General features: G+C 39.0%; 1 protein-coding gene across 1 annotated transcript in view; it reads left to right on the top strand.

The window, feature by feature from the left end:
• Positions 1-16,884, top strand: part of SS18 (SS18 subunit of BAF chromatin remodeling complex) — a gene marked incomplete at its 5' end in the record, with an annotated part of 76,129 nt that extends 59,245 nt beyond the window's left edge. Inside the window, 3 exons of the mRNA XM_079717243.1 lie at positions 224-346; positions 2,647-2,780; positions 16,821-16,884. Of these exons, the coding sequence (XP_079573369.1) occupies positions 224-346; positions 2,647-2,780; positions 16,821-16,847 (284 nt within the window). The 3' untranslated portion in view covers positions 16,848-16,884. The remainder of the gene's footprint in view (positions 1-223; positions 347-2,646; positions 2,781-16,820) is intronic.
• Positions 16,885-17,236: the final 352 nt, after the last annotated feature.

The raw sequence follows: 17,236 nt of genomic DNA, 5'->3' as shown, positions 1-17,236 counted from the left end.
AAATGCTGCAGTTCAACCTTGCACAATTGGCTTTAACTGCAGTTTGTTTGGCCGAAATCCTTCTGTTTGGTTTGAGTTTTTTCTTTGTTTTGTTAACTTTTAAAAATCAATATGGCATTTTATTTTGTTCTTGTGTTGTTGGCTATGCATCTTAGAGGAAAAAAGTTAATTAAGCAAACTTCTCAGTTTTTTTTTTTTTTCCTCTTCTCCAATTATCCTGTAGGGAATTCACAGTATGGCCAACAGCAAGATGCTTACCAAGGACCACCTCCCCAACAGGGATATCCAGCCCAGCAGCAGCAGTACCCAGGGCAGCAGGGCTACCCAGGACAGCAGCAGGGCTACGGTAATGGCTTACTGCAGTTTATTCTTGTCACCAAAAAATGTGATGATTACTCTTTCATAATACAGAAGTGGATATTTAATGTTTATTTTTCTAAGAATTATTTTTGAAAATTCACAGTTTTAGCTTAGCTTGTTACTGGAGTGTTTATATTTAAAGTGTTGTTCTTAAACTAGTAACCCATTTAAAAAGAAACACAAACTAGAGATGGTTCATTGACCAAATCTAGGGTATGTAGTCACTCAAAATGAAATCCTTAATGAATTCTTAAACCTATTTGGCATCCACAACCAGCCAATAGCTTTGTATGTGCTTGGAAAACTGATGAGTTGGGTGATTATTAACAACATCTACATAATCTGCTTGGCAAATTTGTTTCTAAAACTAATGACTGTTACCATGAAAAGTAACATTGATCTTTTAGTGTACAAGTGAGATCTATTTGGAATGCGTAAAGAAAATGGCTTTGTCATTCTCTGTTAAAATAGCAGTATACACATTCATAGGAGTATATTTATTGCAGGTATGTATCTTACACTTTGGGAGAAGTATAGCCATCTTTTCTTATTATATACTCACTATGATGTCTACTAGTTGGCTATCTGACTGTTAGATAGGGAGTGGGGGGAATAATACAGACCTGATATCTCAGTCTTAAATTTTCGGCTTCTATAATAACTAATTTAGATATAGGAAAATATGATTCCTACGATAGGAGAAGTAGCTGCTTAATCTGACATCATCTCTTGCTAACATGGCCTCTTTTTTAACATTAGTAATGTCTTATTATTTTTATTCATTGTTTTAAACTCTGCTGTTATTATGGGCACCTCTTTCCACCTGTGATAGCAAATCTAAGAACCAGGATCAGGCTGAAATTCTCTTGCACCTTCAACAGAAGCACTGGAATTCAGCCAGGTATTGGGTGTCAGGAATTTTCCCCAAAATGATCAGTTCTGGTTCCCAAATTCCAGCTATGACTTTAGAAATACTCCATGTATTTCTTGTCTTTACAAAGGGACTTTCTTGCTCCTCTCAAATGGCATTTCCATTTCATGACCATTAAATATTTGTACATTGAATAAATAGAGTATTCTGGTTTTATTGTGTTTGCATGAAAACAGATATGTGGATCAGTCAGGTAAGTTTATTGATTTAAGAGAAATATTATTTTCAGTGGAAAGAGAGAGTAAAATAAATTTAGTGATTTTGGCTTAGGTAGTTAAATGCTGTTTTGTCAGACATCGTTGGGCACCCTAAAGGAGACGTTCCCATTTTGCTTATCTGTAGGTTTCAGCTGTCAGACTTGCTTCTAATAAAAAATACAGAGTTTTAATAATTGGATGAATAACTAAATAAACAAAATAATAGACTGGTGGAATTTAAGCTTGAAAATTTCTTGTTCTCTTTGACATCTTTCTCTGCAGTGTTTTTTATGACAGGATTTGAATGGCTGTGATAGAAAACATTTAAGTATCAAAGCTTTTCAGCTTATGCTTTATAAAGCATTCTCTACAATAGACAGGAGGAGAGTTTATGAAATAGACGTATTTGTTTGGCAAGCCAAATTAGTCCCTTGTCATCTCTGGAAGTTGAAATCATTCATTTATATGGGTTAAGTAGTAAAGGTGATGGGTACACAGAGTGTAACTTTTGAATCAGGTTTTTTCCACATACAGCCTGTGGCTTTTCAAGTCTTCTTTAGTTTCTGTTTGCAAATATTGTGATAATGAGTTTGTCAGTGCAGAACATAAAGCTTTCTTATGGTGATTGCAAATGCAAATCTAGAATTTACATGTAAAATCATTCTTTGTGATTCTTTTAGTGATTGCAAGTATAAATCTTAGAGTTATACAACTGTAACTATCACTGATTTCCAAACTTTATTCAGAAATTACTTCAGTATTTCAATTTGAGTCTGCTCCTTGCCTTTTCTTTTCACCGCTTGCTTATTATACTGGTTAACTTCCTAGTAGAGGTATAGATGAATTTCCTTAACATCATGGAGTTAACCTGCTTTACAACTCCTGAGTCTCTTTTACTCATTTTGACATATAAAATCTTAATGGCTAACACATAGCACAATAGTTATACTGAATCAGAGCATCTTGGTATATGGTAGTGTCCTTAACAGTATTTTTACTTCTTATAACTTTCGGAATGTATTTCAAAACGCATTTGAGAAAAACCCAGATACCAGACTGCAAGGGAATATGGTAACATCTAATCTTAAACCGCTTCTGGAATTCTAGGGACTTACTGTATTTTCTTCTGGGCTCTTGTGTGTGCTGATTATTTTACAGGTCCTTCGCAGGGTGGTCCAGGTCCTCAGTACCCTAACTACCCACAGGGGCAAGGGCAGCAGTATGGAGGTTACAGACCAGCCCAGCCTGGGCCACCCCAGCCCCCGCAGCAGAGGCCTTACGGGTATGACCAGGTGAGTTACCCGGGTGGCCGGGACTGCCCTGTTGTTCGCTCACTCTCGATTAGGTTGCACGTTTCTCAGCTGAAGATTCATTTTTCCCGCCTCTCGTTTATAGTGTTAACCGAAAAAAAGTGGTTACTTACTCTTGAGTCTTCTTCATAGAACGCTAACACAGTTAATCATCGTTGCTGTAGCCTACAAAACATGGCGTATCTCTCAGCGCCAGCATTCGTTCAGGTTTGTTCATTCATAGTCTCTCCCTGGGCTTTACCCTCCAGGCATACTTCCCTTCGCTATCCCAAACATTATTCCGTGTTCTGAAGCCCTTAATTTCTCTGATGTCCCTCGTTTATTGTTCAAGACTCTGCTTTGACCTATTGAAATGTGGAGTCCATCTGAGGCAGTGCTCTTCCTGGCTCTCGTCTTCACTCCAGCATATTCACCCCACTCCCCTCACATGCACGATATCCCTTCTCTTTAAACTCATACTCACCACCTGTCTCTGTTGCCTCCTTCCATACACATATCCATTATCTCAGATATTAATCATCTTTCTTTCTCCCCTGTTATCTTTCCTTCTACTACCTTCAGATATCTATAAGTGTATCTCGTCCTAAGATGACTGTATTCTCTTGAACCTAGTGTTACCTTCTTTTCATCAGTAAATTTCTCAGACTTAATAACCTGTGCCACAGTCATTGTTCTGTGAATCTTCTCATACATACTCTAAATTATTATTAAAATGATTTATTATGTTGGCAGGTTTTTTTTTAATTGATTTCAGGTTTGTCTGATGACTTTCTAGTGAGGAGAATCTGATCTCTTCACTGCTTAAGCTACCTAAAATAGGTTACTTTTTAATGTTAGGGTTCCAGGACCAGTGGGGATGATCTGGTTTGAGAAACAACGCGTATGCAGTGCTGATTAGACTCTAAGGCATAAGCAGCTCTCTCATCGACGCTCTCTCAAGTCTACAACCCCCTGTACTGATACGTTCTAGTTAAGTGGAAAAAATAAAAGAGATGTAAGAGGCTTAAAAGTATGGACAGGACTTCCCTGGTGGCGCAGTGGTTAAGAATCTGCTTGCCAGGGCCTCCCTGGTGGCGCAGTGGTTGAGAGTCCGCCTGCCGATGCAGGGGATACGGGTTCGTGCCCCGGTCTGGGAGGATCCCATATACCGCGGAGCGGCTGGGCCCGTGAGCCATGGCTGCTGAGCCTGTGCATCCGGAGCCTGTGCTCCGCAACGGGAGAGGCCACAACAGTGAGAGGCCCGCGTACCACAAAAAAAAAAAAAAAAAAAAAAAAAAAAAGAATCTGCTTGCCAGTGCAGGGGACACAGGTTTGAGCCCTGGTCCGGGAAGATCCCACATGCCGCAGAGCAGCTAAGCCCGTGCACCACAGTTGCTGAGGCGGTGTGCTGCAACAACTGAAGCCCACACACCTAGAGCCTGTGCTCCGCAACAAGAGAAGCCACTGCAATGAGAAGCCCGCCCACCGTAATGAAGAGTAGCCCCCGCTCACCGCAACTAGAGAAAGCCCGCGCACAGCAATGGAGACCCAACACAGCCAAACATAAATTAATTAATTAATTTTTTTAAAAAAAGTATGGACAGATAAGTAATACTAAAAAAAAAATACACTAGAACTAAATCAAAGGAGTAGGCAGAAGTTTTATCTAAATTTTAAAAGTAAAATAAGTGTTGACTAGTGAGTATCTAAGGACAAGATCCCTGAGCAGATAAAATGTAGGCTCCTTCACATCCACAGGTTAACTGCTGAAAAGTGGTCCTTTACTCCCTAATTCAACAAATATTTATTAATTTTCTGTGTGTGCTGGATACTGTATTATGTCCTAGATGAGTAAAACAGACCTGGTCCTTATGGCTCATGGAGCAACTATCTGGATCTTCCTTGACTTCACTTTAGCATTTGACACCTGTTCCTGTCTTCATTCTTTTTTTTTTTTTTTTTTTTTTTTTTTTTTTTTTTTTTTTTGCAGTACGCAGGCCTCTCACTGTTATGGCCTCTCCCGTTGCGGAGCACAGGCTCCGGACGCGCAGGCTCAGTGGCCGTGGCTCACGGGCCCAGCCACTCCAAGGCATGTGGGACCTTCCCAGACCGGGGTACGAACCCCTGTCCCCTGCATCAGCAGGCGGACTCCCAACCACTGCACCACCAGGGAAGCCCCCTGTCTTCATTCTTAAGTGGTCTTCTTTAGCCTCTATATTACTGTACTGTTTTGTTCTTCTTACATTTTCAGTGATTCCTCCTTTATTTTTTACTTGTTTCTCATCTTTCTTTTCCCCAGATATCAATCCTTGGCTTAGTGTTTTTCCCAGTCTCTGTATTCACCCTGTCTTACATTTTCAGTATCCTTAGCCTACTCTTCTCAACCCAACTTCAGCTCCATTTTTCCAGCTGTGAGCAGAACATCTCTTTTTGGATGTCTTTTCATTTTTCTCAGCTTCGTCATTTTCTCTCTAAATCAGCATATTTCTAAGTCTCCTAAACTTAACATCATTCCTTAAGCAAATGTTTCTCGAGTAACATTTATATGCCAAGTACCTAAGATGGGGCTATACTGGGAAATAAGATCGACATGGACTCTGCCTTTGTGAACTTAAGTCTAGGTGGGAACAGACAAGTAAGCAGATGATACGATATACTGTGAGAAGTACTTGGATGAGGAAAGGCAAGATTTTTGTGGAAGGGTGCTCCTAACCCAGACATGTGTTCCTTGGGAAGTATTATATAAGTGCGAGAGCCCAAGGATGAGTAGGTATTAGCCAGCTGGTTGTGGAGGAGAGAAGGATATTCTGGTCAGAAAGAAGTGCACTCACAAAGGACTCGTGTTAAGATGTGTGGCTCAGTAAAGCAGGAGTGTGGGGAAGAAGAGGCAAGAGTGGAGAGATGAACTGGGGCCAGATTAGGAGGGCTCTTCTAAGCCATGTTGGGGAACTTGGGCTTTATCCTGATAACAGTGTGGAGCCTTTAAAGTGTTTTAAATGATGTATCTAAAGTATATAGCAGTGGCTGGCATATATAATAGGTACATAATATGTTTCTTCTTTTATCATGATAATTATTCCACCCTTTAAAGTTCTCAGGAATTTTGGGACTATACAGTAGAAAAAGACCCGTGATGTTGGGGTAGTTGCCAGCCACATCTTCTTCCCCATTAGAAAAGGCTATGAGGAGGGGACCATTCTAGCTACTCTAGTGTTAGTAGCCTCCCCACATCTATCTCATGGATCCCCCCAACCCAAACACCTGTTGGTTTCTTCATTTTAGGGAAAGTAGTTCAACTCTTCAAGATAGTTAAGGCAATGGAAAAGAAATTTAATTATAGTGGTGTTTAGGCAGGTGACTCTTGTGGCAGTATGCAGGATGAATTAAAAGAGGGGCATTGGGGCTTCCCTGGTGGCGCAGTGGTTGAGAGTCCGCCTGCCGATGCAGGGGACACGGGTTCGTGCCCCGGTCCGGGAAGATCCCACATGCCGCGGAGTGGCTGGGCCCGTGAGCCATGGCCGCTGAGCCTGCGCGTCCGGAGCCTGTGCTCCGCAACGGGAGAGGCCACAACAGTGAGTGAGAGGCCCGCGTACTGCAAAAAAAAAATAAAAATAAAAAAAGAATAAAAGAGGGGCATTGAGAGAGAACCCTGTTAGGGGCTGTGCCCCCCACCCCCCGTCAGTCTTTCCATCTCCGTGAACAGCAGCTCAGTTTTCCACTTCCTCAGGCGGAAAACCCGGAGTCATCCTTGACTCCCTTCTTTTTGCAAATCAAACATCTAGTCAGCCAGCAAATCTTCCTCAGCCAGCCACCTCTTCCTTCAAAGTACATGCCATATCTATAGTCATTTTTCACAACTTCCTGCCCTTACCCAAGTCACAGTCATAACTCTCACTCATCTGGACTGCTGCACTGTCCTCCTTCCTGGTCTTCCTGCTTTCCTCCTGGCTCCTCTACAGGATGTGCTCCTCATGGGACCTAGAGTGATCTTTTAAACACGACAGTCCGATTAGGCCACCCCTCCGCGCATAACCATGTGGCGACTTCATTCCCACCCAGAGTAATATAATGGCCTAGAAGGCCCTGCTCAGCTCATGTCCCCAGCCCCTACCCCACCACCTCACCTCTGTATTATAGCCGCCTTCATTCATTCAGCTTCAGTCACACTGGCCTGTTTCCAGCATGTTTCTCCCTCAGAACCTTTGTATTTACTGCTCCCTCTTCTGTTGTGTCTTTATTTGCAGTCAGTTCAAAATATTTTCTGATTTCGCTTTTGATTTCATCTTTGACCCAAGAGTTACTTAGAAGTGTATAGTTTTTGAATATTTGGGGATTTTCCAGATTGTTTTCAGTTACTGATTTCCCATTTAATTTCATCATCTTGATAGAACATACTTGGTATGACTTGAATTCTTCTGCATTTATTGAGACTTCTTTTATGGCTCAGAATATGGTCTGTGGGGATGTTCTGTAAGTGTCAATTAGATCAAGCTGCTTGATAGTGGTGGTCAAGTCTCCTATGACTTAGCTGATTTTCTGTTCTATTAGTTATTGAGAAAGGGATATTAAATATTAAATCTCTGGCTATATCTGTGTGTTTGTCTATATTTTCTTGCAGTTCTATTCATTTTTGCTTCATGTATTTTAATGTGACTTTTTAAAAAATTTATTTATTTTTATTTATTTGGCTGCGTTGGGTCTTCATTGCTGCGCACAGGCTCTCTCCAGTTGCAGTGAGCAGGGGCTACTCTTCGCTGCGGTACACGGGCTTCTCATTGCAGTGACCTCTCGTTGCAGAGAATGGGCTCTAGGTGTGCAGGCTTCAGCAGTTGTGGCACATGGGCTCAGGAGGTATGGCTTGCGGGCTGTAGAGCGCAGGCTCAGTAGTTGTGGCACATGGGCTTAGTTGCTCCGTGGCATGTGGGATCTTCCTGGACCAGGGCTTGAACCCGTGTCTCCTGCATTGGCAGGCGGATTCTTAACCACTGCACCACCAGGGAAGTCCCAATGCTACATTTTTAAGGTGCATATGTTTTAGGGATTTTTATGTCTTGATTAATTTTCTCCTGTATCGTTATGTCATAACTTTCTTTATCCCTGGTATTATTCTTTGCTCTGAAATCTGTTTGTCTAATAGTAATATCGTTTTCTTTGGATTAGTGCTAGAATGATAATATATTTTTAATCTTTTTTATTTTTAACACATTTGTATTTTATGTTTAAGTTGTTTTATGAAGGCAGCATATACTTAGGACTTGCTTTTTTGTTTGGTTGTTTTTTTTTTCTGTTTTTACCCAATCTATCTCTGCCTTTTAATGAAGGGGGTTTGAACATTATGTTTAATGTGAATATGGATAATGGTTAAGTCTGTCATCTTGATATTTTTTCCTATTTGTCCCTTCTGTTCTTTGTCCTTTTTCCTCATTTTCTGTCTTATTTTGAATTTTTTTCTCTTTTTAAAAAATGGTTTTTATTACGATATAATTCACATACCATTCATCATTTTAACTTGTACCATTCTTTTTTTGTTGTTGTTGTTTTTTAAAGTATGTTTATTTCCCTCCAAACACCCAGCCCTGGGAAATAGCTGATTTAGTTTTTGTCTGTATGGATTTTCCTATTCTGAGCATTCAGGCTAAGTGGAGTCATGCATATGTGGTGTTTGTGATTGGCTGCTCTCACTTAGTATAATGTTTTCAGGGTTCATCCATATTGTATCATGTATCAGTACCTTTAAGTGATATTATACCACTTCATATAAAGTATAATAGTTTACTTTCATTTCTTCTCAACCTTTGTGTTATTGTTATAATTTCCACTTCTACATATGTTACAAACCCCATAGTATGTAGAATTAGTTTTGTTTAAAGTATCAATTATCCCTTAAAGATACTTAAATGATAAGAAAAGAGTCACATATTTACTAATGTACTTACTGTTTCTTGTACTTTTCATTCCTGTGATAAATCCATATTTCCATCTGGTATCATTTTCTTTTGCCAGAAGGATTTCCTTTTAACAGTTTTTGTAATGCAGGTTTTCTGGTGATAAACTGTTAGTGTATTTTTTTTTTTCTGACTGTTCTAAGATTTTTCCCCTTAACAAATTATTTGAGTGTTTTCTTATGCTTGGGGTTTGTATAGTTTCTTGAATTTGTGACTTTATGGTTTTCATCAAATTTGGAAAAATTCTGACCAAATATTTTTCCTTTCTCTACACCTGTACCCCTCTCTCTCTTCCCCAGACTCCAGTTACATGTGTATTTGACTGCTTAGAGTTGTGCCATAATTCAGTGATCCTCTGTTTGTTTATTTAATTTTTTGTCTTTTTTTTCTCTCTGTTTCATTTTGGGTAGTTTCTGTAGCTGTGTTTTGAAGTTCAATAATCTTTTCTTGTTCATTGTCTTACCAGCTTTTAATCCACTCCCAGATGTGTCTCATTGCAGACACTGTATTTCTCATCTCCAGGTGTTTGATATGGGTCTTTTTCATATCTTCCATGTCTCTGCCTAAAGTTTTGAACATGAGGAATACAAGTATGTTAACTGCTTTAATATCCTTTTCTGGTAATTCTAACATCTGGGCCAGTTTTGATCTACTGTTTTTTTTCCCTCCTTGCTTTGGGTCATATTTTCCTCATCCTTTCCATGTGCAATGATCTTTGATTAAATGCCAGAAATTGCAAATATTACTTTTATGTTGAGTGATGGATATATTTGTATTCCTACAAACATTTTTGAGTTTTGTTTTGGGATGCAGTTTAGTAATTTGAAAACAGCTTGATCTTTTGGGGATTGCTTTGAAGATTTGTTAGGCAGGACCAGACGGTGAGTGTTTAGTCCTGGGCTAAATATCCCCACTAGTAAGATAAGACCCTTTTGGGTACTCAACCCAATGCCCTGGAATTATGAGGTTTTCCACTCTGGCTGGTGGGAATAAACACTATTTCCGTTCCTATGTGAGTGCAGGAATTGTTTCCTCTAATCCGTTGGGGTGTTTCTTTCCTTGGACTTGTGTATTTTCGTTGCATGCATTTGCATATCAGTGCTATGGTGAATACTCAAGAGGTTTCCTCTGCAGATCTCCACAGTGCATTTCTTTTCTCTGTGCATTTCTTTCCTCTTTGGTACTATGGCCTGTGAACTCTAGCTCCTTTTTTTCTCTTCAGACTCTAAGCTTTATCTTCTTACCTCAGACCCAGCCTTACTTCCTCTCCATATGCTGTAGTGTGGAAGCCCTCAGTGCAGTAAGGTGCAGTAATCAGTGCTCGCCTCATTTGTTTTCCATTTCTCACAGATTGCTGTTCTTTGTTACCTTCTGTCCTGTGTCCTGAATACAAGTATTTCATATATTTTTTGTAGTTTTGGGGTTTTCTTTGGCCGTGTTGGGTCTTCATTGCTGCGCGTGGGCTTTCTTCTAGTTGCGGTGAGTGGGAGCTACTCTTCGTTGCGGTGCGCGGGCTTCTCATTGTGGTGGCTTCTCTTGTTGCAGAGCATGAGCTCTAGGCGCATGGGCTTCTATAGTTGTAGCACGCAGGTTCAGTAGTTGTGGCTCACGGGCTCTAGAGCGCAGGCTCAGTAGTTGTGGCGCACGGGCACAAGGTGGCATGTGGGATCTTCCCAGACCAGGGCTCGAACCTGTGTCCCCTTCATTGGCAGGCGGATTCTTAACCACTGTGCCACCAGGGAAGCCCTGGGGTTTTTTTTTTCAGGCTGGAGTATAAACCTGTCTTGACCAGAAACCTACTTAATTTTTAAAAAATAGACTTTTTTTTCCAGCAGTTTTACGTTCACAGCAAAATTGAGAAGAAAGTACAGAGAGTTTCCATTTACTCCCTACCCCTACACATACATAGCCTACTCCATTATCAACATCCCACACCCTAGTGGTACATCTGTTATAATCAATAAACCTACCACCCCAGGTCCATAACTTACATTAGATTCACTCTTGGTGTTGTACAGTCTGTGCATTTTGACAAATATATAATGACCTGTATCCACCATTATAATACCATACAGAAGAGTTTCATTTCTTTAAAAATCCTCTGTGCTCCCTTTATTCATCCCTCTATCCTTCCTACTGATCTACATAGTTTGCCTTTTCCAGAATGTCATGCACTTGGAATCATGTAGTATGTAGCCTTTTCAGATTGGCTTTTCACTTAATAATATGCATTTAAAGTCTTCTCATGACTTGATAAAGTGTTTCTTTTTAGCACTGGATAGTAGCCCATTGTCTGGATATACCATTCATATATTGAAAGACATCTTGGTTGCTTTCAAGTTTTGGCAATTGTGAATGAAACTGCTATAAACTTCCATGAGCAGGTTTTTGTGTGAACATAAAATTTCAACTCATTTGGATAAATGCCTAGGAGTGAGCATGATTTTTGGATTATATGGTAATAGTATATTTAGTTTTGTAAGAAACTGCCATACTATCTTGCGTAGTGGCTATACCATATTGTATTCTCACCAGCAATGAATGAGAGTTCCTGTTAACTCCACATCCTCATCAGCATTTGCTGTTATCAGTGTTCAGAATTTTGGCCATTCCAGTAAGTTTATGGGGTATCTCATTGTTGTTTTACTTTGCATTTCCCCAGTGACATGTGATGTAGACACCTTTTCAGTATGCTTACTTGCCATCTTTATATCTTCTTTGGTGAGGCGTCTGTTCAGGTCTTTGGCCCATTTTTTGATAGGGTTGTTCATTTTCTTACTGTTGAGTTGTCAGAGTTTTTTGCATAGTTTAGATAACAGTCCTTATCAGTAGTGTCTTTTGCAAATACTGCCTTGTCTTCTTGGCTTGTCTTCTCATTTTTTTGATATTGTCTTAGAGTAGATTTTAATTTTAATGAAGTCCAGTTTATCACTTATTTCTTTCATGGATCACGCCTTTGGTGTTGTATCTATAAAGTCACTCCAAAACTAAAGGTCATCTACATTTTTTTTCATGTTATCTTCTAGGAGTTTTATAGTTTTCTATTTTACATTTAGGTAAAGGTTCTATTTGAGTTAATGTTCTGAATGAAGAAAATCTTAATTGTTAAGATTTGTGTCTAAATTTCATTTTTTTGTACATGGATGTCCAGTTGTTCTAGCACCATTTGTTGACAAGACTATCTCTGCACTATTGTATTACCTTTGCTCCTTTGCCAAAGATCAGTTGACTATATGTGGGTCTATTTCTGGGCTCTCTGTTCGGTTCCATTGATCTATTTTTCTGTTCTTTCACCAATATCACATTGTCTTGATTGCTGTAGCTTTATATTAAGTCTTGCAGTTGAATATTGTCATTCCTCTGACTTTGTTCTTCTCCTCCAATATTGTATGGGTATTCTGGGTCTTCTGCCTCTCCATATAATTTTAGAATTATTTTTTCAATATCCAGAAATAACTTGCTTGCTGGGATTTTGATTGGGATTGTGTTGAATCTTTAGATCAAGTTGGGAAGAACTGACGTCACAAGAATATTGATTTTCCTATCCATGAACATGGAACATCTCTGCATTTATTTAGTTCTTTGATTTCTTTCATGAATTTTTTAGTTTTTCTCATACACTTCTCTCTATATATTTTGTTAGATTTATACCTAAGTATTCAATTTTGGGGAGTGCTTATGTAGATGGTATTGTTTTTAATTTCAAATTGGACTTATTCATTGCTAGTGTATAGGGGAATATTCTGTGTTAACCTCGTATCCTGCAACCTTGCGCATTAGTTTCAGGAGTTTCTTTGGTTGATTCTTTGGGATTTTCTACCTAAATAATCATGTCATCTGTGAACAAAGACAGTTTTATTTCTTCTTTTCCAATCTGTTTACCTTTGTTTCTTTTTCTTACTGCATAAACTAGGAATTTCAGTACAGTGTAGAAAGAGTGGTGAGAGGGGACATCCCTGCTTTGTTCCTGATCTTAGAAGGAAAATTTCATGAAATATGGTGTTAGATGCTTTTATTTTTCAGCATAGCATTTATCTCCATGTGACAGATTATGTAGTTATTGTTTATTATCATACCCTCTTCCCCTAGGATGTCAGTTCTTTAAAGACATCACCACATCTGTTTTTTATCACTGTTGAGTCTCCATCACCTAGTAGAACACATTGAGTAGTCAAATACTGGTGAGTGAATATGTAGGGCCTTCACTTACTAAATTTGAATGGTGATTGTAAGAATAGAGAAAGAAACCCCTAAAAAGTACTGGGACAGAATACTTTTAAGAAAGAAAGAAATTTATTGCTCAGTCTAGGGACTCTTCACTCCATACACTCCCTAGAAAATCTCGTTTACGCACATGGTTTTAATTTACCATGCTGTTGACTCTCAAATCTCTATTTCTAGTCTGACTTTCTCTTCTGAAAGTCAGGTGCCTAGTAGTCATCTGCACTTGGAAATATCATGTCAATTTTGCATAACCAAAACGAATTTATAGTTTTTGTACCCACACATTCCTCCTTTCTGTGCTCTTAGAGAGAGGGGCACTATCGCCAAGCTAGAATGCCACGTGCCACATTTGATGCTTAAGTCTTCCTCCCTCTCCCCATCTAATAAATGACAAAATCTTGTTAGCCTGACTTCCTTCAACATTCTTGAATCCATCCACTTCTCTCTGACCACTGCCTTATCTTTGTTTATACCATTAACATCTCCTAAGTTCATGATGGGATGAAGGATCCTCCCATGCTGTCTTCTTGCCTCCTTTCCCATTTATTCTTTACTAGTCAGAGGAATTTTGTAATTTGCAAACAAAGAAGCTGAAGAAGCAGAGAGAGAGAAGCCGAGGCTTAGAGAGTTGGAGTGATCCACCCAAGATGACGGGTAAGCAGGGCCGAGCTGAGTGGCTAAGACCCAGGGACTGGGCCCTTCATGACGCCCCTGCCTCCAGCCACACCAGCACTTTGCCGAGTGCTGTCGTGCTTTTCTTCTTGAGCAACTGTTTGAAGAGAAATCATGATTATCCTCACTTTTTGGATGAGACAGTCAAGAAAGGGAAGGTAGGGGACTTCCCTGGTGGCGCAGTGGTGAAGACTCCACACTCCCAATGCAGGGGGCCCAGGTTCGATCCCTGGCCAGGGAACTAGATGCCACATGCATGCCACAACTAAGACCCGGTGCAACCAAATAAATAAATAAGAAAGGGAAGGTAGATAGCTTGCCTCAAGGACAAGAAACTGGTAAGTGGGAGAATTAAAACTAGGCATTGATTTCTGCTTCTCAAACCCATACTTTTTTTTTTTTTTTTTTTTTTTTTTTTTGTGCTGTACGCGGGCCTCTCACTGCTGTGGCCTCCCCCGTTGCGGAGCACAGGCTCCGGACGCGCAGGCCCAGCGGCCATGGCTCACGGGCCCAGCCGCTCCGCGGCATGTGGGATCCTCCCGGACCGGGGCACAAACCCGTGTCCCCTGCATCGGCAGGCGGACTCTCAACCACTGCGCCACCAGGGAAGCCCCAAACCCATACTTTTAACCCTAGAATTTGCTGATGGTCGCAGATATACAGTATTTTTTTAGGCTTGCTTGTGATTTGATTTTGTCCTAGCAAAGTGATCCGGTATGGGTCAAGTTACTTAAATTCTCAGTGCTTCAATTTCTTCATCCATAAAATGGATATCATATTTACTGCACAGGTAACAGATGGACACAAAGCACTTGTTACAGTGTTTGACACATGGTACGAGTTATTGAGATATATTAAGAGTTATTGAGATATATTGTTTTATTGAGATATATTATTGAGATATATTAAGTTATTGAGATATATTAAGAGTCGGCTATTGTTGATATTAGCCAGACTTCTCGTATCCATTACTTCAAGCTCTGTGTTAACAAATAATCAATAGCTTCTAGTCCTGATTATTGTATATTCTTTTTTACTCTCCAATTTCCTAACCATTTTTTACCTATTTTTTCTCCATTCTTTTGCTTTAGCTGTTTCTTCTATTTGAAGTGCCCCTTTTTCTTTTCTCTGCCATTCAAATTTTACTATTTTCTTAAGCCTCTCACAGTCTCTGAAATATTTTTCAAATTATTTTAGCCATGATAGCCTTTTCCTTTCTGAACTCTTGTAGACCTTGTTCTGCAATTATACTTTATTTGTAAGTCTTACCTTCCCTGTTTTTCAAATTTATGGTGATGAGCATATAGTATTTTAAATGTTTGTAATTGCTTGAATATCATATTTGGTGTACATTATTGAAGAAGTCTTATTATGTGTCAGGCACTCTTCAATACTTGGAGCATAAGAATGGATAAGACCTAGTCCCTATCATCAAGTAATTCATGCTATAGTTAGATACATTATAGCTTTTATCTATATAGCACACCAGTTCTTAACCTCTCTTCTGCTTTCACATCATTCATAATATGTGCAACTCGCTTTCATCATTAATATCTCATCACACATACTCACTGCGGGAGCATTTCCTTCCAGCATTGAGGCTTGCTTATTTATACTTCTTTATAATTTTTGAAAGCTCTCTCTCATGTCCTCTCTTATTTAAGTGTCCTAACAAATAAATGAGGTAGAACTAGTGTAACCTTAAACAGAAAGAAAATTGAGAGCCAGGGATGGGTATGTTACAGTCCCACCTTATAGGTGAAGAAACTGAATCTCAAAGAGCTTTCCTTGGGCTCAAGTGAAAAGGCAACAGTAGAGTTGGGACTTAAACTCAGTATTTAGATAATGTAACAATTGAACAGTAAGTTCCTGTATGCTAAGCATTTCTTACTTTAAACTTGGTATTATAGGAATTTTTCAACAAAGACAGCAAAAAGAGGAGCATCATGAATCCCTGTGTACCCACCAACCAAATTCAACAATTATCGGCATTTTACCAATGTTGTTTTATATACCCGCACCCTATTTTGAGTATTGTAAAGCAAATCTTACCTACAGATATTTCAGGATGAGCACTGACTTTAAATTTTTCTGAATATAATTATGTAAAATACATCAATATTTTTTAAATACCTTAATTCTATTTATAGTGCATTATTCCATTAGATACAGTGGTATTCAACAGATTTTGAAGTATATCTTACTTCTGTGGAAGTGTAAACTTTTAGGGTACTATTTCTTATTGTGCAGAAGGCTTTCAACTATAGAATACTTTCTTGATATAAAAGTTAATTTGACTTAGAGGGGGATATTTAGTCAAAGGAAACAGTTTACTGATAATGTGCCCAAGTGCTTTTATGAGCATCTATTTTAAACACATTTAAGACATTTTTGTTATTAAAAGAAATTTTTTTCTAGTACATTCTTTTCTTCTACCTTTCTTCTCTTCTGAAGGAAAAGATGTTCCTTCTCTTCTCCAAAAGCTAGCCTTAACGGCTGTATACTGAACACTGTTTACCTCCCTTGTAGAATTTTGTTACTTCATTCATTACCTCTTTTATACCTGTGCTTCATTTTCTTTCCCTTCCTGTCAGCCTACAGGCCCTTCAAGTCTACCTTACTAAAAGCAACAAAATCAAAAACAATCTTTCTTTGATCTTATGTACCAGCTGCCTGTCTGAATACCTCTGTGAATACCTCATTGGCCTCAGGAAGAGGCCCAAATTCCATAGTGTGGCTAGAAGGTTCTTTTCCCTTTATCTCCCAGATATCTTTCCATCCTTGCTACTTATCCCAAATACCCTTGGTGTTAATTCATAAGTCACTATAATAATCTAAACAGTCACAAACTTGTTGCACTAGAATATAATTGACACACTAGTATATGCTATGCCAGCATTTAGAACCAGAACTTCTCACTCATTCTTGATTCAGTTCAATAAAATTCACCAAACATCTAAGTTCTCACTCTGATAGGTGCTGTTCTAGGCTCATAGACTTTGAAATCCATTTGCAGTTGACTGTAATATCAGAAGAAATTACAGAGATACTCTGTACCTAAATATTATATGTAACGGTTTTTGTTTGTTGTGATTGTAGTTGCTTTTGTAGTATGACAGTGTTAAGATTGATTTGTAATTTTCTGTGCTGAACTGTTATGGTCAAACTATGATCTAATTATATTTTTTAATTTATCTTTTAGGGACAGTATGGAAATTACCAGCAGTGAAAAGTACTTACATTCCAATAGCCAGAATCTGTTAGCAGCCATATTGTCGCCTCAGCACTGTGGACACCTCCCTGTGAAGAGACCCTTCCATTCCATCTAGTTTTTGGAAAAACCTTGTGGATAAGTGGCTGTTTCATCAGTAAACAGCCTTTGTGGCTTAGTTATAAAAGGCTTTAGTAGCGCAAAAATACTCTTGATTTCACATGTCTACTCTAGATGGCAACATTGGACAGAAAATAGAATGACATAACCAATTTGCAATGATTTCGGAACAGTATTTCAAATGGACTGTTACAGACTGAAAGGTGTGAACAGCTTTGTATGTTTATGAAGGTTAAGGGAATTTAATACTTTTCCACAGATTCTTTTGTAAGGGGAAGAGGGAAATG

The sequence above is a fragment of the Hyperoodon ampullatus genome, assembly GCF_949752795.1.
Source record: "Hyperoodon ampullatus genome assembly, chromosome: 13".
Classification (NCBI taxonomy): Eukaryota; Metazoa; Chordata; class Mammalia; order Artiodactyla; family Ziphiidae; genus Hyperoodon; species Hyperoodon ampullatus.
The sequence above is the reverse complement of the archived record's forward strand: the minus strand, read 5'-3'. Positions and strand labels throughout refer to the sequence as shown.